The 27,895-nt window shown below is 36.6% G+C and overlaps 2 protein-coding genes across 6 annotated transcripts; both read right to left on the bottom strand.

Moving 5' to 3' along the window:
- Positions 1-8,098: 8,098 nt before the first annotated feature.
- On the bottom strand, positions 8,099-18,959 carry elmod1 (ELMO/CED-12 domain containing 1). Of its 5 annotated transcripts, XM_079834730.1 has the most exons (13): positions 18,753-18,843; positions 18,261-18,334; positions 17,444-17,526; positions 16,744-16,889; positions 16,607-16,635; positions 15,939-16,036; positions 15,718-15,847; positions 15,435-15,568; positions 13,847-13,915; positions 13,432-13,455; positions 13,092-13,142; positions 11,533-11,666; positions 8,099-9,991 (listed from the first exon to the last, which is right to left on the bottom strand). In XM_079834730.1, exons 3-13 carry the CDS (start codon positions 17,503-17,505, stop codon positions 9,816-9,818), a joined length of 1,053 nt encoding a protein of 350 aa, XP_079690856.1. In that variant the 5' UTR covers positions 17,506-17,526; positions 18,261-18,334; positions 18,753-18,843; the 3' UTR covers positions 8,099-9,815. The 5 variants fall into 5 exon arrangements, with proteins under 5 accessions (XP_079690856.1, XP_079690857.1, XP_079690858.1 ...); XM_079834731.1 differs by lacking the exon at positions 13,432-13,455; XM_079834732.1 differs by lacking the exon at positions 17,444-17,526.
- Positions 18,960-20,194: 1,235 nt separating this feature from the next.
- On the bottom strand, positions 20,195-27,855 carry slc35f2 (solute carrier family 35 member F2). Its single transcript, XM_079835874.1, has 9 exons — positions 27,724-27,855; positions 25,997-26,129; positions 25,727-25,899; positions 23,777-23,904; positions 23,516-23,675; positions 23,185-23,341; positions 21,428-21,480; positions 21,155-21,309; positions 20,195-20,912 (listed from the first exon to the last, which is right to left on the bottom strand). The coding sequence occupies exons 2-9, from the start codon at positions 26,110-26,112 to the stop codon at positions 20,670-20,672; spliced, it is 1,185 nt and encodes a 394-aa protein (XP_079692000.1). The 5' UTR covers positions 26,113-26,129; positions 27,724-27,855; the 3' UTR covers positions 20,195-20,669.
- Between the last annotated feature and the right edge of the window lie 40 nt (positions 27,856-27,895).

Raw genomic sequence — 27,895 nt, 5'->3', positions numbered from 1 at the left:
AGATGCAATTTGACAGGGAGAAAACAACAACTTTTATACCAAAGTACTTAATGACAGTAATTGTTTCTTTGAGAGGCATTATAGGTAGTTAAGATACACGCAGAGAGCATTCATTAAAAACTTAATGCATGTGGTCGTGACTATGCATGACCAAAAAGATATTCAATTATTTTTCAGGGACAGAATCTATTAGAAATGTTATTTGAGTATTCACCCGTGCAAGTGCCCTGAAGTTCACTTGTCTTTTGTAGAGCAGAGGGTAAAAATGACCTTGTTTGGAGAAACGGACACAAAGTATGATATTAATGTAAATAGTGTGATTTTCTTCCCCTACAGAAATCCTTGCAGAAAGGGCAAAGTGGCGCATGATGGGAATACAAATAAATATTGCAGGAAAACAGCGGTTGGCTCTGAAAACCTAAATGCCCTCCTTTAACAGATGTTGGTACATATGTTAGCACACGCTAATGACCTTGAGGAGTATGTCATCCAGGACCATCTCAAATGTACACCTCAGCGAGCAGAAAGTGTTGAGCCCACATTTCATGCCGGTTTGTTAATTTACTATTTGAAGTATAGGTGTTGTTTATACTAGGACCAATTCAGCTAGCGTTCTCAGATGCATGCAGCGCTGACATTTTAACAACGAGCTACCGTTATCAAACCCTCAAGGTCACGTATAGGATAAAAGCTGCGAGTGTCACCTAAATGTGGAGCTTGCAGGGATCCAAACCGCCCTCTGTTCTTATTAGTGAAAAAAACCTTCCAAAGCGCCCTCTATAGAGTGGTGCAGGAATGACGTCACTTTGTAGGTTAGCAGTTAGCATCGCACTGGTTCCCTCGATAAAAACCCAATAGGATTTTCCCATTGGCTTTTTGGATTATCACAAAAAACAAGCTCTGTGATCAACAAAAGTTTATGATACTTGCACGTTTTGTCCATCAAGATAATTCTCACAGATCAACACAACTTTTATTCATTTTGAAGCCTAAATGCAGTCGCCAGAAGTAAATAGCTAAAGGTAGGCTATAAACGGACTACACCACGGTCCCTTGACTTCAATGTCACCATCACTAAGCTTCCGATATCTCTTTGTATTTTAAGTCGTTGAATAAAACGTGAAAGTGTCTTGAGCTTGTTCACCACAGACCTTATTTCAGCCATTTAACCAAAATCCCATTGAAAAAAAAAACATTGACTTTGGGACGAGGGAACCGGAAGTGCTAAAATGTTAACTCGCTTCCACGTTTTTGGCCTACAAAGTGATGTCATACCTGCACCACTCTATTTATTAGGTGTTGTGCGTACGTTCCTACTTATGATTTGTGTGCGTGACGGTCGCTATGAAGTCAACAGTGAAAATGAGCATTTGTTAATAGTTTATTTTAACACTTATTTTGTTTTCGATACGATACTGATAACATTACTTATAAGGCCAGTATCACCGATACCGATACGATACTTCTAAACTGAACTTTTATATTATTAAATGTATTAAATTATTAAAATCACTAAGAGTAAAATGGGTAAAGATACCCACTTAACATTACATTTGAAAGGAATTTTAACATTCAATATGCCTTAATTGCAACTTATATCATATTTTTGTTTACACATGGTTAAAATATGTTTACTTGTAGTGGTAACCATGGAAATCTACAAACACTAGTTGAACTATGGTCACTGTAGTACATTTTTTTTAAATTTTCATAAGGGACTGCCAGTGACAGGAAGTTGCTCTCATAAAATGCAACCTTTTTATTCTGACAAGATTTATATTAACATTAGTTACAGTATAGAACATGATCAATATCAGCTTTTAACATTACATTTAAAGAGTAATTGCTCTATGTAGGCTACAATTTCTATTTGTGAAATAACTCAAACATATGTTTTTTGTCTTCTGATGAGTATTGTTCAGAGCTGCGTTTCGATATTTTTATTTGAGTACCGATACTTTTCGATGCTCACATCAGTATCGATATATCGATACTTCATATCGATACGTCCATCCCTATTTGATAATACGTTAAGGAACTACTTCTACCTGATCTGACGCTTACACAACTCATTTTGTTGGTGTCTTATTCAGTTAATAATGTTTTAACTTTAATTAAACCAATTAATGTTACCACGCGAAGCACATTTTTAAGGTCACCTGACCAAATTTTGTGCAATGCACATTTGGAATGGAATTCATTGTCTACTGCATACTACATTTTGTATAAGTATTGTAATGCATACGTAAAGGGTATGACATTTCATACACACATAAGATGTTTAAAATAACATATTGACATTTTTATATATTTTCTTCGGTCATTTCGGAAACAAAAGAAAAATATTATTTTGCATTTTTAATCCAATATTGGCAAATGTTTAGTTCATCTGGGTATTCTGTGAAAACAGAACATTTACATAAAGTGAACAGTGTATTCGATACTCCAGCAAGCAGTATGGTACTTTTAGAACATGTATAGTTAAATTAAATTAAATAAAGTTACACTGCTTACTGCTTCAGTTATTTTAAGCAACTAGTATGCAGTATGAGTGCAGTGGTATCCTGTTATAAACACAGGCAATGAAACCAGACGGTCGTTGAAATGGAATCACTGCAATGCATACTAGAAGTATTGTAGCACTCTACTATTGCATGCTTGGCGTAAAGACATTTTAAAATGATCATCATAAAGTAATGTGCATCCTGATGCGAAATCTTATGGAAAATTTTATGGATTGATTTGTGTTTTGTGATTGTTGTATTGGTTAATGGTAATGCCTGGTCTCGGTTTGAGCTCCTATTATTTATCATGCTAAAAGGTCTCTTAATGCCTCTCGACACCCCTGTCATGAGATGTTTGGACATTATGCTAAACGCTGTCACTGGCCCGCTCCACAATCAGGCACGTGTTGGGGAAACAGGAACTTGCATGTGACAGAGTGTGTCTGATGTCAGATTGGCTGTCATGTCGCATTAGGCCTTGACTGTTATGAGTGGGTAAATAATAGTCCTGTCTAATCCATAACCTGTGTTTATGAGAAGACTGAACACCTTTTGTCATCACACAGGCATTGTAGTCTCAGATAAGAGGCACTTTTTGCATCATAAATTTGCACAATCTCTGGCCGTGCAACTAAATATTGTATCAAAATGTGTCTTCTACTGAAAAACACATTAAACCAGCCTTATACCTAGCTGGATTAAAGGTATACCTCACCCCAAAAAAAAAAAAAAAATTCTGACATAATTTTTTTCAATACTATGGAAGTCAATGGGGTAGCCTACATCAATTACTTGGTTACCCACATTCTTCTAAATATCTTCTTTTGTGTTCAGCAGAAGAAAGAAATACATAGGCTACAGGTTTGGAACAACTTGTGAGTAAATGATGACAGGATTTTCATTTTGGGGATTTTTCATTTTCCTCCTAGCTAAGATGGTCTCTCAGTCTGACCAGTTGAAAGTGCCCAAATCCCATCTAAAACTAGTCAACAGATCAGTCAGGCCAGCCTGGAAGACGAGGTAAGACCCTATGGGTAAGACTAGCAAATCAGCCTTGCTTGTTTAAGATGTTTTTTCAGCTGATTTGACATATTTTATAAAGTGTTAAAGTTTCGCGGGTATGTCTTATAAATAATTAATGTTACGCATTAGGTAGGTTACTTATTTAGAATTCATTGTTTGAAGCACAACATCATTCATGCTATCGCATCTCAACCATGGCTGTTTTCTCCAAAACGAACCTTTCTGAGGATGAACGAGAGTCCTGACAGTGCTCGCGATATCTTGCACGTTACTGCCCCCGTGCGATTCAACTCAGAATAACCCGTCTTTTTATCTGTGCGAGTGCTGTTTTCTGATTATAGATAGCCTATACTATTATATATATGTAATACTTATATTTTTAATTCCTTTTATTTTGATATTTCAGTTTTCATTTGAGTAATTTTGTAATGAGTTTTGATATTTTTATTATTTTTAATATTTCTATATAACTTTAATTTACTTCAGTTTTAGTTTTTCATTTAATATTTAGATTATTAATTTAGATTTTATAATTTTGTTTTCATTTTGGATTTGTAAATGTAAAATGGCTAATGTAAGGTCATCCGGGTATTCTGTGAATACAGATAAAGTGCATAATGTGAAAATTGTATATACTATATTTCAGTTTTCATTTGACAAGTTTATCTTTATTTTCCATTTTAGTTATTTTGTTATGTGCGTTTGCATTTTTAATTTATTTATTTATGTATTTTTTTGTATTTCAATATAGCTCTATTTTTATTTCAGTTCTAGTTTTAGTAGGACTCCAACTTTTAATTATTTTGGTTATTATAATTTTATTTCAGCTTTATTTCAATTACTGAAAATAACTTTTAATAATTTTAGTTAACAATAACAACACTAATTTGGACTGCTTTTTATTATGTGAGAGAATTGAAGCAGGAGATTGAACTCAAACATAGGTAAATAATAGTGATGCCAGTAACACGTTACTATTTCCAAACCAGTAATCAGATTAAAGTAATTTATACAAGGGACTGTGCGTTACTATTTTTGTCATTTTCCTTAGTAAAAATATATATTTCCGCTTCCTTCTTGCGTCTCGGGGAGAGTATTTATGTATTTATGTAATTAAGTGTAGTCAAGAAAGACTTTATTAAATTTTTTATTAAAACATGTTTTTTTTTTCAGGAAATATTTTTTTATTTCAACTTAAAATGTCAGGAGATACATTGTTAACGTTACTGTTAAAAATGCACTTCCAATAAAGTCAGTGTTGGCAAAAACGGTTGTCATTTTTATGTTGAGGCGGCAGGGGTGTTGTCGGCAGCTGCTTAATTGAATTAATAAAGTAACTTGTAATCTAATTTAGTTACTTTTAAAATCAAGTAATCTGTAAAGTAACTAAGTTACTTTTTAAATGAGTAATCAGCAATCAGTAATCAGATTACTTTTTCAAAGTAACTGTGGTAACACTGGTTAATAACTCTGAACATGCTTTACAGATGTGTGATTTGTATTTGATACATATTAAGTGTCAGTTTTAAAGTGTACCCAGAAGTCAAATAATCCATTTAAAGGGATAGTTCAACCAAAAATTAAAAATCTGTCATTAATTACTCACCCTCATGCTATTCCAAACCCGTAAGAATTCGTTCATCTTCAGAACACAAATTAAGATGTTTTTAATGAAATCTGAGAGATTTCTGTCCCTCTATTGACAGCTGCAGCACGTTTGAGCTTCTGCAAGAACCAATGAGGTTCATTCTCATGTTACGCAGCACGTTTGAGCTTCTGCAGGAACCAATGAGGTTCATTCTCATGATACGCAGCACGTTTGAGCTTCTGCAGGAACCATGAGGTTCATTCTCATGTTACGCAGCACGTTTGAGCTTCTGCAGGAACCAATGAAGTTCATTCTCATGTTACGCAGCACGTTTGAGCTTCTGCAAGAACCAATGAGGTTCATTCTCATGTTACGCAGCACGTTTGAGCTTCTGCAAGAACCAATGAGGTTCATTCTCATGTTACGCAGCACGTTTCAGCTTCTGCAGGAACCTATGAGGTTAATTCTCATGTTACGCAGCACGTTTGAGCTTCTGCTGGAACCAATGAGGTTCATTCTCATGTTACGCAGCACGTTTGAGCTTCTGCTGGAACCAATGAGGTTCATTCTCATGTTACGCAGCACGTTTGAGCTTCAGCAAGAACCAATGAGGTTCATTCTCATGTTACGCAGCACGTTTGAGCTTCTGCTGGAACCAATGAGGTTCATTCTCATGTTACGCAGCACGTTTGAGCTTCTGCTGGAACCAATGAGGTTCATTCTCATGTTACGCAGCACGTTTGAGCTTCAGCAAGAACCAATGAGGTTCATTCTCATGTTACGCAGCACGTTTGAGCTTCAGCAAGAACCAATGAGGTTCATTCTCATGTTAGCAGCACGTTTGAGCTTCAGCAAGAACCAATGAGGTTCATTCTCATGTTAGCAGCACGTTTGAGCTTCAGCAAGAACCAATGAGGTTCATTCTCATGTTACGCAGCACGTTTGAGCTTCTGCAAGAACCAATGAGGTTCATTCTCATGTTACGCAGCACGTTTGAGCTTCAGCAAGAACCAATGAGGTTCATTCTCATGTTACGCAGCACGTTTGAGCTTCTGCAGGAACCAATGAGGTTCATTCTCATGTTACGCAGCACGTTTGAGCTTCAGCAAGAACCAATGAGGTTCATTCTCATGTTAGCAGCACGTTTGAGCTTCAGCAAGAACCAATGAGGTTCATTCTCATGTTACGCAGCACGTTTGAGCTTCTGCAGGAACCAATGAGGTTCATTCTCATGTTACGCAGCACGTTTGAGCTTCTGCAGGAACCAATGAGGTTCATTCTCATGTTACGCAGCACGTTTGAGCTTCTGCAAGAACCAATGAGGTTCATTCTCATGTTACGCAGCACGTTTGAGCTTCTGCAAGAACCAATGAGGTTCATTCTCATGTTACGCAGCACGTTTGAGCTTCCGCAAGAACCAATGAGGTTCATTCTCATGTTACGCAGCACGTTTGAGCTTCAGCAAGAACCAATGAGGTTCATTCTCATGTTACGCAGCACGTTTGCGCTTCTGCAGGAACCTATGAGGTTAATTCTCATGTTACGCAGCACGTTTGAGCTTCTGCAAGAACCAATGAGGTTAATTCTCATGTTACGCAGCACGTTTGAGCTTCTGCAAGAACCAATGAGGTTCATTCTCATGTTACGCAGCACGTTTGAGCTTCTGCAAGAACCAATGAGGTTCATTCTAATGTTACGCAGCACGTTTGAGCTTCTGCAAGAACCAATGAGGTTCATTCTCATGTTACGCAGCACGTTTGAGCTTCAGCAAGAACCAATGAGGTTAATTCTCATGTTACGCAGCACGTTTGAGCTTCTGCAAGAACCAATGAGGTTCATTCTCATGTTACGCAGCACGTTTGAGTTTCTGCAGGAACCAATGAGGTTCATTCTCATGTTACGCAGCACGTTTGAGCTTCTGCAAGAACCAATGAGGTTAATTCTCATGTTACGCAGCACGTTTGAGCTTCTGCAGGAACCAATGAGGTTAATTCTCATGTCACGCAGCACGTTTGAGCTTCAGCAAGAACCTATGAGGTTCATTCTCATGTCACGCAGCACGTTTGAGCTTCAGCAAGAACCAATGCGATTCATTCTCATGTTACGCAGCACATTTGAGCTTCTGCAGGAACCAATGAGGTTCATTCTCATGTTACGCAGCACATTTGAGCTTCTGCAGGAACCAATGAGGTTCATTCTCATGTTACGCAGCACGTTTGAGCTTCTGCAGGAACCAATGAGGTTCATTCTCATGTTACGCAGCACGTTTGAGCTTCTGCAGGAACCAATGAGGTTCATTCTCATGTTACGCAGCACGTTTGCGCTTCTGCAGGAACCAATGAGGTTCATTCTCATGTTACGCAGCACGTTTGCGCTTCTGCAGGAACCAATGAGGTTCATTCTCATGTTACGCAGCACATTTGAGCTTCAGCAAGAACCAATGAGGTTCATTCTCATGTTACGCAGCACGTTTGAGCTTCTGCAGGAACCAATGAGGTTCATTCTCATGTTATGCAGCACGTTTGAGCTTCAGCAAGAACCTATGAGGTTCATTCTCATGTCACGCAGCACGTTTGAGCTTCAGCAAGAACCTATGAGGTTCATTCTCATGTTACGCAGCACGTTTGAGCTTCAGCAAGAACCTATGAGGTTCATTCTCATGTCACGCAGCACGTTTGAGCTTCAGCAAGAACCTATGAGGTTCATTCTCATGTTACGCAGCACGTTTGAGCTTCAGCAAGAACCTATGAGGTTCATTCTCATGTCACGCAGCACGTTTGAGCTTCAGCAAGAACCTATGAGGTTCATTCTCATGTCACGCAGCACGTTTGAGCTTCAGCAAGAACCTATGAGGTTCATTCTCATGTCACGCAGCACGTTTGAGCTTCTGCAGGAACCAATTTTGTTTTATTTTAGGGTTTAAGGTTTAAGAGTGTTATGCTTGTGAAAGAAAACACAAAAACTGAACAGATACATAAATATTCAGCCATGCATAATGAAGATCTTTAATAATGTTTCAATGGATTTCACCTCTAAGGCTTTATGTACAGCAAGTGCTTTATCTGTAAAAGTGCTGCAATGGGAAATATATGACAATTTTTACACATTAAAAATCATGTGGAAACACAATTCAACCAATAGCTATTAAAAAGAAGCTGCTTAACACTGCCAGTAGCATGGACATTCATTGCACCGATTAACGACACTAAAATTAAGTGACATTCTGATAACACAATTATTTTGCAAGCAAAAACTAAACCATCATGCAAACCCTGTGAACGTCCATCGTGTTTAAGGGTTAATGGACAAACATAAACAAAAAAGCAACATGCATTTGTGATGTGACACAACTGTAAAAGTTAAAGAAATGCTGAAGAGGCCAAAAAACAAAAACAAAAAGCCTGAAATACTCACACTTAGGGCTAAACTTTAGGATTGTACATTAATTATTATAATTAGTGTCTTGGTAACACAATAGAGGCACCACTTGTGCAAAAGAAAACAAGACTGTTCTACTAACTGTTCTAAACGTCACTTATTGCTTTGGTGCTAGAACAGAAAAATGGAACATTCCATATTTTTTACATCAACACTAATACATTTGTAAAACAATCATGTGCTCTGCATGAAAACATTCACAAAACACACATTATCCTACCATATTTGGCAAGTAAATATTTGATTTTAAGCTCTGATTTCTTGGCAACATATAGTAGGCTATGTAAGTATTTGATAGTAGAATTCAGAATGTGACGGTGATGGTAATGGTTATGAACTTATGATTATCTGTGAATGCAGCAAGCAGAAATCATTTCAGTTTAATGGGCTACTCCGGGTTCAATGCAAGTTAGGCTTGGCAGCATCTGTTGATTACCACAAAAATAATGTTCAACATCTATTCTTCTGTTAAAACGTATTTTCTGAGTTGTCAAGCTGTTTAAATCATTGTATTCACAGTCGTTTTAGGGTTGTCATGTTAACACATAGCTTTACGCAGAAAAGGTTAAGAATTTTTTTCACACTAAAATCATGTTAACATGTAGGCTATATTCTTTATTTTACAAATTGGCCCCATTCACTTCCATTGTTAGTGCCTCACTGTAAACCAAATATTTTTTTTTGGTAATCAACATTATACCACAAGTGCTGTTGTTTGAGCTGAATTTGTACTAAACCTTGAATATTCCTTTAACAGACTCACAATAATTAAAGAAAGGTTATCCTTCATAAAACAGCTCAAAAAGTATATGATACTGTATACAAACAAGGGCCACCTGTTTCTAAGTGTGCCTGGTATCAGTGCAGCCTTCTGCGGTGGATGTGGGAAGAAACTCTCGCATGCCTGAAGCTCACTGTCTTATCTAATATGTACCAACAGCTCTACCTACTGGTGGATAGGGAGCCCTGTCCAATCGGGAGAGATCTCCCTCCGATCCACATTCAGATGCTGATTAAGACTTCAGCATACAGTAGCTGTATATATAACAATCGTTGTGAAAGCTGTAATGAGGTGCACTGTTGCCATGCGCACGTACAATCAACATGGTCTTCAGCAGTGCTGGTGATCTTCGGTTGCTTCTGGTCAGATGGGCTGGAGGAGACATCGGTGAGAGAATGTGTGAAAAATAGACCGGCTAAGCAGTTGGCAGTAATGAGACATGGGCTTGAGAAGGATGAGAAGAGTTGAGATGAATGAGAAGCTACAGGTTGACCAGGTGAAGGTCAGAGGCCGTGAAATGAGGACACAGTGCCATGTCAGGGTTCTTCAGCTGCTTCAGGACATGCTTGTAAAACTTGGTGCGCACGCGATTGAACTCCATGATGTCACACGGATCTTCCTCAGTCCAGAACTTGTGGAACTCCTGCATCAGATAACCTAAGAAAAACAAGAAATGTTATATATATATACACACACACACATTTTTTTATTTAGTACTGTCCTGAATAAAATATTTTACATATTTTTTTTTATATGTAGTCCACAAGACAAAAAAAATTGCTGAATTTATTAAAATAACCCCGTTCAAAAGTTGAACCCTTGATTCTCAATACTGTGTGTCGTTCCCTGGATGTGTGTTTTGGGATGGTTGTTCATGAATCTCTTGTTTGTCTTGAGCAGTTAAAGGGATAGTTCCCCCAAAAATTTAAATTCTGTCATCATTTACTCTCCCTCAAGTTGTTCCAAATCTGTATTTGTTTCTTTGTTCTGGTGAACACAAAAGAAGATATTTTGAAGAATGTTTGTAACCAAGCAGATAAAGCAACCATTGACTACCATAGTAGGGGAAAAAAATACTATGGTAGTCTATGGTTGCTCTATCTGCTTTTTTACAAACATTATTCAAAATATCTTATTTTGTGTTCAGCAGAACAAAGAAACAAATACAGGTTTGGAACAACTTGAGGGTGAGTAAATGATGACAGAATTTTCATTTTTGGGTGAACCATCCCTTTAAACGGCCCAATGTTCTTCAGAAAAATCCTCCAGGTCCTGCACATTCTTCAGTTTTCCAGCATCTTTTGCATATGTGAACCCTCTCCAGCAGGAACTGTATGATTTTGAGATCCATCTTTTCACACTGAGAACGATTGAGGAACTCACTAAAAAAGGTTGAAACAATCACTGATTCTCCAGCAGGAAACACGATGCATAAAGAGCTGGGGGGTGAAAACTTTCGAGCAGGATTAAGATGTCCAAATGTTTCTTATTTTGTTTAAATATCTTTATTTATTTTTTCATTTAGTACTGCCCTTCAGAAGCAACAGAAGATACTTGCATGTTTCCGAGAAGACAAATTGAGTACAATTTACCTTGATCTTCAAATTCAATAAGTTTTCACCCCCTGGCTCTTAATGCATCGTGTTTCCTTCTGAAGCATCTGTAAATGTTTGAACCTTTTTTAGTAGTTGTGTTTGAGTCCCTCAATCATCCTCAGTGTGAAAAGATGGATCTCAAAATCATACAGTCCCTGCTGGAGAGGGTTCAAATATGCAAAAGATGCTGGAAAACTGAAGAATGTGCAGGACCTGGAGGATTTTTCTGAAGAACATCGGGCAGTTTAACTGCTCAAGACAAACAAGAGACTCAAGAGCAACCATCACAAAACAAAAAAACAGCCGTGAATCATCCAGGGAACCACACACAGTAATGAGAATGAATGGTTCATAAACTGTTGAACGGGGTTATTTTAATAAATTCAGATATTTTTTTGTCTTGTGGACTATATGTAAAAAAAATATATATATATATGTAAAACATCTTATTCTGGACAGTACTAAATAAAAATAACATGCATTTTGTATGATCTCTTTTATTTAGTTAAAATTATTCACATTTTCACAGATTCTGCAAGTGGTTCACATACTTGTTATTGCCACTGTATACAAGAACAATGGCAACATTATGATAACACTCACAGAAGGTCTGTTGGAAGTGCACTAGACTTGGCATCTCTGGTGCCACATTGTATAGATGAGTCTTCAGAGCCCCGCTCACCAGCAGGGAATATGCCAGGTCTGTGATGTTAATGCCAACTATGGCAAAGGAGTATCTGCGCCACAAAAGATTTGGGTCAGCACAAAACACAATGTAAAAGAAATCCTTGTTTGGTGTAAATACACATTATAAAATGTTAAGACACTGCCAGTGTTCGTCTGTGTGATTACATCTGTTTCTGTGTGCACATGTCATCTGCACAGCGATTTAACAGGCTCCATGCTACACATCAGAGCTAATGCATCATGAAAGCTCATGACAAATCCTCACACAAAGCATCAGCGCTGCCACAGAAGCAGGGTTCAGGGACTCAACTACTAATAGCTACTGCACACATAGCAGAATTATTTTTAACATTCGCAGATTTAAGAACTGCTCTCCGTGTTAGGCAATACCACTCTACAATGTAGTGATAATAAAATAACTAAAATACTTTATTTTATTTTATTAATCGTTTCATGAAATAAATGTTATATTTTATTTTAATTTAAAGCACCACTGTTAAATTAAATATTTTATTATTTTCTGTAAAGGGCGTTCACACCAAAATGAAAATTAGCCCATGATTTACTCACCCTCTTCTTTCAGACAAATACAATCAGAGTTTATACAATCAGAGATATTAAAAATTATCCTGGCTAATCCAAGCATTATAATGGCAGTGAATGGCAGCCCAAAATATGACCCCCAAAAAAGTGCATCCATCTATTATAAAAGTAATCCATTTGGGGGGTTAATAAAGGCAGTCTGAAGTGAATCGATGGGTTTGTGTAAAAAAAATATCCATATTTAACACGTTATGAAGTAAAATATCTAGCTTCCGACATACCGCCTTTTGTATTCAACTTACGGAAAAAAAAACACATAACTGACGCGACGATGGTGTCGGACGTAGCTTAAGCATTTTAAACTGCGAGAGGCGTTACACTTTCTGTGCAAGTTGAATACGGAAGGCGGTCTGGTGGAAGCTAGATATTTTACTTTATAAAGTTTTTTAAATATGGATATTTTTCTTACACAGACCTATCGATTCACTTCAGAAGGCCTTTATTAACCCCCTGAAGCCGTATGGATTACTTTTATAATGGATGGATGCACTTTTTTGGGCTTCAAATTTTGGGCTGCCATTCACTGCCATTATAACGCTTGGATAACTCTGATTGTATTCGTCTGAAAGAAGAATGTCATATACACCTAGGATGGCTTGAAGGTGAGTAAATTATTGGGTGAACTATCCCTTTAAGAGCGGTGCTTGCCTGCCTAGACAAAAGTGTCCACCATGTTGCTACACTGTTGTGGATGCTTTCCAGGGTGTTCCTTTGTGGTTGCAAAGGTGTTCAGAGAGCTTTTAGGACGTTGCTGTGAGGTTGCAACAGTGATTTGGTTGCTTACTGGCCCAAGTGAAAACAAAAAGCACAAAGTTTCTGTTCTGGTCACTAAATTTGGCTGTGTGTGAAAGTCTGCAATATTCTGAACTCACCCAATCGCTTTGTCAAATTTTTTCTTGTCCCACTCAGCTTTACTCATCTTGCTGTGTGAAGAACCAAAATGTTAGCGTCCACTCAATCCTGTGCAAGTAGTCCTTAAAAGGCTAATATAATGCAGTCAAATACGTCAACAACGACAATTACACATGTGAGACTGGAGAAAAGAGAAAGCATTCACAGCTACTAACCAACGTTACAATGGAGCATAATGCCTTGTGTTTAGAGTGAGGTGAGGTTTGGCGTTTCAAGATTAAAACAACAACAAAATACAGCCATTAGATCGAGGCAAAATTATCAAATGAATTTCTTACTTAGAGAGAAAAAATGGAGTACCTGGCTTCCTCTTTGGAAGGGTTCCTGTGCATGACAGTGAAGGGAATAAAAAAAGAAGCAGGAACAAAAAAAAAAGAATGTGTGGGTGCATGATGTGCATGATGGTGACGGAGCATGCTGAAGGTTTGATCAATTACACGGCATGAAAAAAATCACCTATTAACATAAACACGGTATGCACACACAGTAAAAAGCAATACACTGATAAGAGGCTTCTGGGGAACTACACCCTAACTGACATCCTGTGGTTGAGATCCTGATGCTGTGTTTGCTTATGTGTTTAAAGCTTAAATATGTCTTAAAGCTCATCAATCATATTTAGGGGGGGTTTTGGATATAAAAATGTACCATAACTGAGTATATACAGTAAAGTATACATAGGAACCACCCAAGAGGACTATCTGAAAGATCTGACCTGTGTTTGGGCTGCAAGGAGTCATGGAGAACTTGGAGAGCGGTGGCTTTATCGTGCTCTGCAAAATATCTGCAAATAAACGAGAGAAAATTAGCCATTGAATTGTTCTGTTCAAAAACCTAGTGAGATAACTATATAGAGTTCCAAAAGCTAGGCAACTTAATATACTAAGATACCCCCTAAGATACTTTGTTTTGAACAAATGCTAAGTCAGTGCAACAAGCTCAGTGGAAAACAAATCTAAGATGGTAAATGAAATAGGCTACTCTGTTTATAATATGAATTTATTTAATTCTATAATACAAAGTAATGAGAAAAAAGTAGTTTAGTGTAGTTCTACTTTACTACTTTAGTGTAGTGTTTATTGATTAGATTATGATTTTGTTCAACTTGTTAGCTAGCTTATAAAAATGACTTAAGTGTCATTAAAAAAAAAATCTTATTTTACTCATTTATGTAATGTATTTAATGCTTATTAAAGTATTGTTGTTAGCTTAGCAACATGCAAACGTCAAAATGTATAGCTAGCTGATAAAAACTACTTAAGTGTCATTCAAAATCTTATTTTACTAATGTATGTAATGTATTTAATGCTTATTAAAGTATTGTTGTGAGCTTAGCAACATGCAAACGTCAAAATGTATAGCTAGCTGATAAAAACTACTTAAGTGTCATTCAAAATCTTATTTTACTCATGTATGTAATGTATTTAATGCTTAAAGTATTGTTGTTAGCTTAGCAACATGCAAACGTCAAAATGTATAGCTAGCTGATAAAAACTACTTAAGTGTCATTCAAAATCTTATTTTACTCATGTATGTAATGTATTTAATGCTTAAAGTATTGTTGTTAGCTTAGCAACATGCTAACATCAAAATGTATTGCTAGCTGATAAAAACTACAAGTGTCATTCAAAATCTTATTTTACTCATGTATGTTATGTATTTAATGCTTATTAAAGTATTGTTGTTAGCTTAGCAACATGCTAATGTCAAAATGTATAGATAAAAACTAGTTCACGTGTCATTCAAAAACTTATTTTACTCAATGTATGTTATGTATTTTATTAGAGTATGGTGATGTTCGCTTAGCAACATGCTAACGTCAAAATTTGCTAGCTGATAAAAACTTGTTCAGTGTCATTCAAAAACTTATTTTACTCAATATTTGTTATGTATTTAATGTTTATTAAAGTATGGTGATGTTAGCTTAGCAACATGCTAACGTCAAAATTTGCTAGCTAATAAAAACTAGTTCAGTGTCATTCAAAAACGTATTATACTCAATGTATGTTATGTATTTAATGTTTATTAAAGTATGGTGTTGTCAGCTTAGCAACATGCTAACGGCAAAATCTATTGCTATTTTATTTGTGCATGCCTATGTAGAGCATTCTAAATTGGTCTTTTATTAGGCTCCATAATGGTTAGGATATCTGCTTTAAAAGGTATAGCTGCCTTTATTTAGTAGACAGCAAGGCTCACTATGTTTTGGAACAGAGTTAATGTCTGGTATTTGTTTAAAGTAATATAAAGATCTAATGTTTTTGTACTGATTTCACTTCAGCAGATTCTCCTAGGCTACTCACAGTAGGTTGTGCAAGCCCAGGAGACCCATGCCCCGGAAATCAGTCTTGGGGTCGTTTCCTTGGAAACCAATCTCACACCATTGCTTTGAGATGCGTCCAGAGAGAGGAGAATCAGGACGGAGTTCCTTCCACAGCTGGTGAAAAAAACAAGATATTTGAGAAAGGTTTCACTATTACAGACTATTACATTATATATGTTACATTTTTAACTACTGAAGTTCTTAATTATAATAGTCTATAACATATTTCTCAGTCATTAAAAAAGACTGGCAACCATTAATACCTTCATGAGCATCTCCTCATGTGTTGGGTTTTCACAGTCATACGGCTCTCTTCGCAGCTTCTCCACCTCCACTACTAGGTTTCGGTAACCCGCAATCTGGAGAAGGCAAGCCTGGAGTGAGATGCCAAGCCTGGAAGAAGACAAGAAATACAGCATATGTGTTGAAAAAGTGAGGTATTTGTAGATGAATACACTGTATCAGCAAATGACAAGGTCCTTACTGTGGATTAGTGTCGAGGTTGATCTTTTTCAGGGACATAATATCATCAATCGTTTTCTCTACAGAATCTGGGTGAACGCTGATGGCAGACTGCAAAAGCTATGGAGGTAGAGTAATTGAAAGAAAGATTATTCAGTTATTAGCTAATATACAAAAAAAATGCCATAATATGTCAAAAATGTAGCCTTTTTTGAGACGGGCCTTAAATCAGCTTATAATCAGTGTTGATATTGTTAACTAAACTAATAGTAATATTGAAATTTGTTGAAATATTTCAATTAATTGAAATATTAATTGAAATAAAGCTGAAATAAATATAAATAATAGATCAAAAACTTAAATGAAAATTTGAAATTTTGAAGTACTAAAATTATTAAAACTAAAAATGATATAAACATAATTTCAAGCTAAACAGAAAATTAAAAAACTAACAAAAAGGACAAAAGCACAAAACAAAATGACAAACTTAATTTAAAATGAAAATATATCCTAAAAATAAAAGCTATTAGTATATTAAAATATTGCTAGTTTAATTATATTTAAATAATATTATATTACATACATTTCAAAATACAGACCATTTCATAATCAATAATTGTTACAGTAAAATAGATACAATCAATGTGTAAAAAATATTTGTTTTCATAAACCAACAACCTCATGACTCACCTCATGTTTAGAACATTTGAGTGAGGATTCTGTGAAATTAAAGGAAACTAACATCAAAAATGTGCCAATACAGAATGATATAGTGTATTTTACTGTAGATGTACCACTAAATAGTATTTAGTACTGATAGTATTTACCGATCTTGAGCGTCCTTCGAGCACCAGGTTTGTTATTGTAACAGATGCGTTGAAGTTCACATCGTCCGGTCACCTTCCTGATGACAAACTTCAGGCCCCGCCACAAACACTTACAGTAAAGGAACACCAGCAACTGGGTCAGTACCCTAGAAGATTCAAAGAAATAAAGAGGCCTGACTAAACTGACACAAGTCCAATACTGATAGGCCTAATACACCTGTGTATTCTGTCCCAGAATAAAGCGTACCCACTGGGGTACTTTGAAAGCTCATTATATTTGAGTACAATAACCCTGAACTGCATAACCATCAGATGTGTGCTTCCCATGAACACTGCTGTTCAAAGAGAAATGCATTATTTGTCTCTGGTCTACAAAAGCTAGTATTGAAATCCCTGTATTGAAAAGCATATCTGTGTTTTGAGACACAGAGATAAGTGGGCCATGATGATGAAATGGGTCACAGTTCTGCAAAGATGTGTGTGATGAAAGTGAAACATAATTGTGAAAGTATAATTCTTTAAGCAGGTTTCGTGTCCTGCATGTATTAAGCAGTATGTATTCATGACATGTCTAACTACTGTATGCATCTGTTTTTAAATCAATGCATGGTTGAATCCATCCACCCATCCATCCATCCATCCATTATATACTAATCTAACTGCGTTCTACTACAGGAAACACACTGGACTAGGAATAAACCTGTTTGAGTCCGGTTGCTGAGAGTTACTGCTCACAGGATAGACCTGCCTCCCCATCGGCATGCAATGAATTTGAGGTCAAACCTGCGTTTTGTAAAAAAGGTGTTATTGTGAAAACTGTTGTTCAGGAGTGACGTGTCTTGAAGATCATTGCCTTTTCCAGTACTTTAATAATAGGCTGTTGTCTGGTCTCTACCTCTAAAGGTTTAGGCCAAATACAAAACTATACTGGTTCACTGGGAGCAACTTCCTTCTAGGTTTAGTGCATTTCAACATAATTTATTGTAAACAATATAATTAAGAGAAGAGGCTGATAAGAAAGCACTTAAAACTGAAAGTCAGGGGACAACTCAACAAGGGATTGTTAATTAAAAGGTATTTATCAGTTGCTTACATTTTAAGAGCTATTGCTGACAAAAATAGGCTCAAAAGGCCTTTGAGTAAATTGGGGGGGGGGGGTATATTTGATATCTATGATATATTATAGCTTGTATATAATACTATATAAGATAATTGATCACCTAATATTTATTTGTTTCCACATCTATGACATAATTGGGCCATGAGCAATAGTGCATGCAATATTGTATTATTATTATTAGCCTACCTGATTACAATACTTAATAATTATTTCATTTCTGTTTCCACATCAATGACATAATTGGGCCATTCAACAATGCATTATGAAACCTACCGGTGATTTTTATTTATTTATTTATTTTATGGAAAATGAAAGCAATGACATTTCAGCTTCTAATAATAATAATAATAATAAGCTAAAATGCATGTCACTAAACAATAAGACGTAGCCTACTTACCTTAGAAAATGCTTCATTGTGATTGTCTGCTTTGCTACAACTGTGCAACTCACACTCGCAGATGGTCTGACCGCCTGCACGAAACACAATTCATAATAAAAACTGCAATGTATCTTTCGTTAACTGTTGTATTGTATTAAACAGCCGTGGATACAAATAGTGATAATGTCTTAAGGTCGTCAGTGTGGCGTTAGGCGGATTAAGACGTTGCCGTGGGCAACTGCTCCTACAACCAACGTACAATCTCCACTTTCATATATTTAATGTATTATGCGTTATTTCATCATACATGAGTCGTTTATAATAAAGTCAAATACCACAGGTTATATAATACCAATCTGACTCATTAACCGTCGAGACTACATCTTGTTTAGCATTAGGAGTTATACTGCTCTGTTCTCTATTCTACACCACACATGAAGGTGTGAAAACTGCGTATCAAACAATACATCTGAGTATTTGATAAAAGATAAATAAATGACAGGAACATACGTTTCAAGATGTCGCTGGGAATGGGAATATGCCTGTCCTCCTCTCTCTGTAAGGCAGGTACCTGTTATTCCTCCATGATGAGCATGTGAATGAGGGAGGGCGGGCGCTTCAGAGCATCGCAATGCAGCGCTGCTGTGCCGCACGGCGGCGGAAAGACCCCAACAGACCTGTCACTCGAACCACTGCCTGTGCTCGTGCTGAGGTAGCCTACATTACAAAAGTCGTTTACAGAAAGACAAGTCCAATGTATAGATTATACATAGGCCTAGGTTAGGTATATAGATAACTGGATTCCCATCATTTAGATTGGAATATTGTTCTCTTCTAGCCTCCCTTGGGGCTTAGGACCTATAGGCTATAGTACTTAAATGATTATTGATACATTAACAATCTAACTCTAAATTAACATTTTATTCTAACAAACATTTATTGAAACTTCTGGAATCATAAAATTATTTTAATATATCAATATAATTTATAAGTTTATAAACAAGCAGCTTTGTCATAATTCCAGTAGAAATATCAATAATATCGTACCAAAAATATTCATATAGGGGTGCTTCAAATATTCAGACAACAGAGACAAGAAAAGTTGAAAACTTATAGTCTACAAACCTCGACTTTTTTGGAAAAAATAACAATGAAAAATAAGTCTAAACTAAAGTAGGATTCGATTCGATACATATCGTACGCTACTGAACTCGATACATTATAGCAATACTCTGGGACATATGGTAATAGGTTAACAACAAATTGACTATTTATTAGTGCTAAATTTCGTATTACATTGGGGGTGGGAATGAATATGCTTGGTGCTGGTAACCAATGCACAGGACACGCTGGTGACACTAGAGTAAACATATTCATGATTCTGAAGCTGAAAAAACATTATAACGAATATGCTTGCACTGTCACTAGATATATTTAAAATAATGTAGGCCACTCTTGCTGGTAACATACAAGACATTTGGCATTATCAGGAGGACCCACAAATATTCCCCCATTGACATTATATTCAACATTATATGTAGTCTAACTTTATGTTGTGGTACTGACACGAAACCTCTGTAAACTTGAACTTTCGAAAAAACATTATTACGAATATGCTTGCACTGTCACTAGATATATTTAAAATAATGTAGGCCACTCTTGCTGGTAACATACATGACATTTGGCATTATCAGGAGGACCCACAAATATTCCCCCATTGCATTATTATACATTATATTCAACATTATATGTAGTCTAACTTTATGTTGTGGTACTGACACGAAACCTCTGTAAACTTGAACTTTCTCACACTAATGGGACCTTATTGTGAAATGTTACCCATTTTTTATATTCATACAATTTAGAACTATTAGGTTAATAACTTCCTACGCAGTTGCTGGGTTGGCTGAAAGTCTGGGTGAATGGACCAGGAGTCTGAAAACATCTGTTTTATAGGCCAAAAACTTTATAATGTAAAGCCATTTGACAAACACCACAATTACGGATTAACTATGAGACATAAAAACACTTTAATGGTCATAAATAATATCTCCAAATGTGGATACAGAAACAAAACATACATTAAAACTTTTCATAACTTTTTATAATTTTGTAACTCAAGTTAAAAAGAAAAAAAATAATACTATTAACAGCATCTCATTGAGATGTTAGCACTTCTAGTGGTCTAAGGTAGTACTGTACAGCTCATTACATTATTTTTTTTCTCGTTTGAATGCACTGAACTTCGATCTCAGCAGATTTAAATAACATTTATACGCAAATTGGTGTATATAAAAATACAGACTGAAGGCACACTGAAGTGGATTTAAAATCCATAAAAAAAACGAATTAAACACCACCTTTGGCAAAATTGACAGACTCTTCTAAAGACAATCTGTGAAATCCATTACTGTACATTGTAAAGCTTTATGTCAGGGAATAGAGCCCATTGCAATGCGCTTGGTGATTGGACCCTATCCTATCCAGATCATGTCCTTCCTTGTGCAGCCGATCTACGTCTCCGTCTTGATGGACATCCGCAGATGAAGCAAGATGGTACGCTCCGTCATTAGTGGCATTCAGCTGATCGCCAGTGTAGGTTGGTACAACGTTGAACATAATGAAACCAAGTGTGATCACCACAAAAGACACAATATACAGGCCGGTGAACTGTGAAGACAGAAAGTGCTTTAAAACTAAAATATCAATGTGATCAAGCCAATAAAAAAAATATTTAAATAAACGATTTAATACATAAATCAAGTATCCACAGAAATATCAAGAATCGGTGCAAACACATCAACACCCCTTACCGATTTTCATTTTAGCATGAGATGAAGGTATTGGAAAAGGTTTTAAACATTGTGTCCTGGCACTTTTATTGATTTTCTGGAAATGTATTTTTTACTCACCTTGTAGTGAAAGAGGAACAGGCCGCAGAAGAGGCTGAAGAGGTCGGCAGTCAGCAGTGAGAGGTTTACAGCAGTGGCACTGGTCATCTTCACCACGACAGGCATAAAACTGTACAGCCCATACATACACAGAGTATACGCAACAAACAGCAGGCCTACAGAATACAAATGCAATCATTTAGTTATCTGATGATGGATTCCAATGACGACTAGATAATATTATCTTCAAGCCAATGTCAATGAAAAGGTAGCATTTTACACTTAGTTACTCACAAATTCTCCAGTTCCAGCTGATGACAGGTATAGCTTTGGATTCAAGTATAGCCCTTTAAAATAATAAAAAAGGATAGTTCACCCAAAAAGAACTAGGGCTAATGACTTACATTTATAATAATGTTTAAAAGTTTGGGGTCAGTCAAAAAAAAAAAAAACGACATTACAATTTAAAACAGTTTATTTTAATATTCTAAAATGTCATTTATTCCTGTGGTGCATAGCTGAATTTTCAGCATCATTACTCCATTCTTCAGTGTCACATGATCAAAGACTATAGACATATAAAGACGGTGGACTTGAATGAGAGAAACTGCAATAGAGTGGTGCAGGTATGACATCACTTTGTAGGCCAAAGCGCGGAAGCGAGTTAACATTTTAGTATTTCTGGTTCCATAATTCCGAAGTCAATGGGGTTTTGTTTAAATGGTTGAAATGAGGTTCAAGAAACTTTGCCGTTTTATTTTACGATAGGAAATACATCAGTATTACTCGTGTTTTTTTAAACGGTTACACATCTTGAAAAAGTCAGTTGCTAACAACTAAGTGGCTAAATTGGACTACAGAGGCAGTCAGTCATGCTGAGCTCAGTCCGCTTTTACAGCCTCATTATGCTTAGAATTGTGCTCTTATAAACTATTCTAACTCAAACCTTCTGGGAAAATTTTGTTTTTAGATAAAAACTGAAAGAGTTATCGGAAGCTTAGTGGTGGTGACGTTGTATTTGTGAATCGTGGGACCGTGGTATAGTTCGTTTATAGCCTACCTTTAGCTTTTTACCTCTGGCGACTGCATATAGGCTTCAGAATTCATTAAACTTGTGATCATCTGTGATAATTAGATTGATGTAGAAAATGTGTAAGTATCATAAACTTTTGTTGATCACAGAGCTTGTTTTTAGCAATAATCCAAAAGCCTATGGGAAAAAACATCAAATATTTACCTTTAATACAGTGTGTAATATAGCCGTTATGTAAAATGTGAATGTAAAAGGTCTGCAAAGTTTTAAAGGTCAAAGTGCATAGCAAATAAAGTTAAAAAGCTATCGATTCTGAACTGCTGAAAGTCGTCTGCAATTCAAGTCTCACTTCATATTACAAACCTACGTAACAATGTAACAAATTTACATAATGCCAGCCTATGGTCTTCATTGGCTGCCTGTAGTTGTAGCTGAGACTGGAAGAGTTTGGTTCGCGGCATCGACATGTCGAGAAGACACAATTTTCAGTGCTGCAAATCCAAGTGTAAGGACGCACGCTTGAATTGATACAGAAAAACCGACTACATCATTCATATCATAAGCCTCTGGAGTTGAAATTCCAATATGGTAATAGCTGTTCAGTTTCTGCCCCATGCTGTGAGCCAATTACAACAGACATATGGCCAATCAGAGCAGAGTTGGCTCTCGTGAAAGAAGGGATTTAGAGAGACCGAATCTTTGAATGAATCGTTTTCAGACTCTGAGAAATGATGTGATATGCAATGTATATTATTGCTATTATGATTAGTTTTGGTTGCATGTAAACCTATTCTAGGAGACCTCCAAAACAAAATTAGGAACCTTTAAAATAGTGTAATAGGGTCATTTTAAGAACAGCATTTATTTGAAATAATCTTTTGTAACAGACCCCAAACTTGCACAGTAGCTTACATATATAGCTTCTCTTTGTCAAAAGCCAGGCCTTATGTCATGATGTGTGCATTTCACTTGGAACCGGTTTATACTTTTAAAATGAGGTGGTGGAAATAAAACTTACATCTGCACACCACTGATGAGGGTGCCAAAGAACCCTATCATGCCCAAGAACTCCACCCTGCTCAGGTTTTTCACCGTGTATTCCTGACAGACGTTAGACACTGCATAAAGAGCAGCACTGACCAGCACTAGTCCATCCCCCAACAACACATGACTACCTGTAGTGACAATAACACAGAAAAGCACAGGAAAGAGACACAGAGATCAGCTGTTTTTGTGTAAGATTTCAAACAACAGTCGATGATAAATTCTTTATGCATCTTCTTCATCAAGATGAAGAAGCCCCCCCCCCCCCCCCCCCCCCGCCCCCCAGTATAAAATACCGTACTCACTTGAGCCTTGGTCTCTTCCCGCCAACAGATCCGCTCCTACCATTGCCCCGACCCCAAACATGCACACGACCACAGCTACAAAATGCAATGGTCTGTAGCGAGTCTTCAAGAAGATCCACGAGAGCACCATCAGAACCGGGATCACAAAACAGTCCAGCAGCTACAACACATAACAGTTATTATATTACAATTATAATATAATATATAAGACACAAACGCTACAAAAAAAGAATTGACCAAAAAAAAAAAAAAAAGTCTTACCTGTATACTTGTAAGCGTAGTGAATTGGTACGCCTTCACAACAGTGTAGTTAGCTTCCACATCCGTGAGAGCCATCAGAAAATACTTCCACCACTTTGTTTTTAGAATTTGAATGATATTACTTTCACCTAAATTATGAAAAAATATATATATATTATTCTTTGCTGTGAAAAATATATACAGCATATCTTCTGTACTAAATTGCATTGCTGGAGGAAAACTGGAGTTTTTTTTTTTTGTTGAGTAGTACATTTTAATTTTGCATGTTAAGGAGACTCGCATGATATTTTAAAGACTTGCTATCAGAAACGTCCTACTTTCCACTGAAGTTTTGATTATGAACTTGTAGTATTTACGTGCTTTTTTGTTGGAAAGAACAGGTGTCAAGGAGGACGCCAGGTTTGTTCTTGCCCATTTATTGGGAAAATCTTATTATAGCCAAAATGAAATTTAGCGTCCCATTCAATGACAACCAGTTAAATATCCTCTACTCTATCTAGTCAGTCAGCTTGCTGACAAATCTGGAATTTAGGTCAAATACAGGCAATTTTTGCTATTAAATGATTATTCATATACTGTATGTAAACATGCACTACTTTAAATGACAAGACAAGGTGATGTAGCTGTTCTGAAAAAAAAAAAAAGAAAGAAGTAAATAAAGTCACAGCAGCAATCGGTCTCCCCTCCGCCATGTTTAAAGTTCATGGCCCGCCCAACACGGGAACTTGGGTATCAAAATTATCCCCAAGCTTCCTAGTGGTAAATACGACTTGAGAGAGCATTCATGTCCAATTTTTAACTAGGAAACTCGTATTTACGATCATTCCGATAGCACGTGAAGACAGCATTAAGCCACAACCCTTTAAGACCTGAAGGCATTTTTAGAGTTTTTCTTCTTTTCTGAGTGACATACACAAAAGTAAAGACTCATAACTCCAAAACTATAGCAAGGAGAGCCAAAAGGTAGGCATCGTTTAGAAAATATTAATTAAATTTGGACATTTCTGTGCTGAGAAACTGCTGACAAGACAAAAACATATATAAAACTTTTATTAAAATGTATACTTTTTTTTCTTATTTGACACGCAATTACTCAGGAAGGAAATAAGGTAGGAGGAAAACTATTGATCATTAATCAATACACAATTTGTGGTGATAGCATAAAGTAATGAAAAGTTACAGCATTTGGAACCAAGGTAGCCTTTTTGTTTAACCCTTAACGCCCCCTAATGGGCATTTCTAAAATTGTTCCTCCATGAGGAATATCTCGTGATCAATGCAATGCATTTTAATCGTAAGAATCTGCTGTAAATAATGCTGTAATTTTCTACGATCTGTGCATGTTTCATGAAGTTATAAGCGAAAACGCCTAGTGAAATCTATATTTGTTTTTAGTTAGTGCTTGACTTAAAGGGATAAAAACAACGCAACAGGAGCATGTTGGAGGCTTGATCGGAACATGTAACATCTCTGATTTTGCATGCAAAAAGAATTATTGTGCTACCCATTTGGTTTCAGTATCTATTGGCTCTTAAACCGAGACACGCAAATGAGAGCGTGGGTGCCCCTGTAGGTCATAAAGGGTTAAAGGGATAGTTCACCCCAAAATGAAAATTGTCATCATTTACTTACCGAAATCTGTATGAATTTCTCTCTTCTGATGAACACAAAAGATTATATTTTTCTTTTTATAGTTTGTTTACCCATATTCTTCTATGGGTATAAAACATATTTTATGTTTAGCAAAAGAAGGAAATTCATACAGTTTGGAACAACTTGAGGATGAGTAAATCACAATTTTCATTTTAGGGTGAAATAAATAAATTTATTTAAAATCTGGAGCAATGCTATGATTAGCATGGTCATGGAAATATTATTCTGCCCTTCTGATACATCTGATAAAAGCAGTGAGTGAGTGATTCCATGCAGGGAAGGTGTGCTGCGGCGTACCTCTCCTGAAGGCTAGGACTAAAGTATAGGTGAGCAGCAGCAAGGTGTAATTGAGAAAGCTTTGCAGCATTGGCGTCTCTACCCCAGCATCTGCCAGATACTGACATGTAACTGCCGTCCCACATATCAGCATGGACAGGGCCTGACCCATTACAATAGTTTTGAAGAGCTGCCTGTAAATTCAATTCTCCAGTTACTATAAAAGAATTACCATCAATATGCAGACAACTGCAACCTAAAAGCATTTTAAAACCAAGAGAGTGATCATACCATGTAAACACATCTTTGAGGGTTAGATTCCGTGGACCACAAAGGAATTTCCTCCAGCGGCTGAGAGTTCCCAAGCTTCCATAAGCAAACGAGTCGTCTACCACTTCACGGTCCATATTTCACACATAGAGACCTGGAAAATTCAGAGAAAGTGTAGAAAGAACTTCAATCAAACTCACAGGCTTTGATGTTGGGTAACATCTAGTTACTAATGGAGAAAATAATCTTAATCTCGTCAGGAATTTATGCCCAATAATGCTGACCTCAGCTGGGCCTCTTTAATAAAAAAAGGCTTTCCTTGTTTAAAGGGGCTATATGCAACTTTTTCCCCAAAATAAACGTAACAATAGCCTTTTTATTTTACCATTTATGACTCAAACATCTCCTGATGAGCATACTGACACCTTGTCCGCTCACAGTGGGTGCACCTATAAGCCTGTATCCTATTTTTCCTATTTTCTGGCGGGTCGTCTTTTCCCGCGCTGTCTGCGGATGTGACGTCACCACCGCTGCGAGAGCGAGCAGAAAATGAGAGCAGTTCTGTTTTTTGGCCACAGGTGTCAGTTGCGAGTTTAAATTTCAGAAAAACGCATATAGCCCCTTTAATGTAATTTAAAGGTCATAATTCAAAAATAAAAAGGAAATTCACCTTTTTTAATACTCACCAACGTAAAGTACTTAAAGGAGTAGTTCACATTAAAATGAAAATCACCCCATGATTTACTCACCCTCAAGCCATCCTAGGTTTATATGACTTTCTTCTTTCTGATGAACACAATCAGCGTTATATTAATAAATATCCTGACGCTTCCAAGTTTTATAATGGCAGTGACGGGGTCCATTGAGTTTGAAGCTCAAAAAAGTGCATCCATCCATCATAACTGTACTCAACAAGGCTACGGGAGTTAAAGGATTAGTTCACTTTAAAAATGAAAATTTCCTGATAATTTCAAGATGTTCATGTCTTTCTTTCTTCAGTCGAAAAGAAATAACGTTTTTTATTGAGGAAAACATTCCAGGATTTTTCTCCACATAATGGACTTCAATGGCAACCAACGGGTTGAAGGTCCAAATCAATGCAGTTTCAAAGGGTTTCAACGAGCTCTGCATGGTCCCAGTCGAGGAATAGGGTTTAATTTAACGAAAAAATCTGCCATTTTCTTCAAAAAAATTCAAATGTATATACTTTTTAACTACCAATGCTCAACTTCAGTGTTCTGCTTTGGCACGATGGCATGGGGTAATTTTCCTTTTAAAGTGAACTACTCCTTTAAATAAAAGTGTACAACATACTTTAAAAACCTATATGACACCCTCTAAACTGAATTAAAAGAATTTTACATAAAGACCTATTTCATGGCCTCAAGTTTGTCTGAATGACTCTGTTGTTGTTTACATATGCAGACTAGCGCTTCGGCCACAAATGCGGAACATGTGAAGCTGTGATGGTGTTGTTACAGTGCGGCACAACTCAAGGCACGTGGCGACCGGTCAGGCTGCAGGCACTTTATAGACAATATTGAATAGACCAATACATATCTTGATCACACAAATCAAAATAGGGTGATCTCGTCCATAGAAAATAATGAATTAGTTTGCATTTTAGACTTTCTCAATCTCACTATCTCCATCAGAGTTAGCCATGCTATAGCTAAGCTAAAAAAAAAATATATATATATATCACGTGTTTACAAGTTAAATAATAAAACCAAGGGTCTGTTAACTACCTGGATATAACTGATCCGTCATGTCCGTAGTGTACGAATAACCAGATATATATCCAACCACAATATCATCTTTCAATGAAAGCGAGAGAGATCATAAATGCGCTCGGTCAACTTGAGGCCCCGCCCATTTCCCCAAACAGCCAATTGAAGCTTCATGTACTTCCTATTTATT

The sequence above is a fragment of the Gobio gobio genome, assembly GCF_949357685.1.
Source record: "Gobio gobio genome assembly, chromosome: 14".
In the NCBI taxonomy this organism is placed as follows: domain Eukaryota; kingdom Metazoa; phylum Chordata; class Actinopteri; order Cypriniformes; family Gobionidae; genus Gobio; species Gobio gobio.
Note: the sequence above shows the minus strand (reverse complement) of the source record. Positions and strands in the feature narration are given on the sequence as shown.

Excerpts from the sequence above, each read along its gene's own strand:
- elmod1 (XM_079834730.1), bottom strand. The coding sequence starts at position 17,505 with ATGCCGATGGGGAGGCAGGTCTATCCTGTGAGCAGTAACTCTCAGCAA. Across the intron at positions 15,569-15,717 it reads ATGAGGAGATGCTCATGAAG|CTGTGGAAGGAACTCCGTCC; the intron begins GTATTAATGGTT and ends TTTTTTCACCAG. Across the intron at positions 9,992-11,532 it reads GCACTTCCAACAGACCTTCT|GTTATCTGATGCAGGAGTTC; the intron begins GTGAGTGTTATC and ends TGTTTTTCTTAG.
- slc35f2 (XM_079835874.1), bottom strand. The coding sequence starts at position 26,112 with ATGGACCGTGAAGTGGTAGACGACTCGTTTGCTTATGGAAGCTTGGGA. Across the intron at positions 23,676-23,776 it reads CTACGCTTACAAGTATACAG|CTGCTGGACTGTTTTGTGAT; the intron begins GTAAGACTTTTT and ends TATGTGTTGTAG. Across the intron at positions 23,342-23,515 it reads GGGAAGAGACCAAGGCTCAA|GTAGTCATGTGTTGTTGGGG; the intron begins GTGAGTACGGTA and ends TTGTCACTACAG.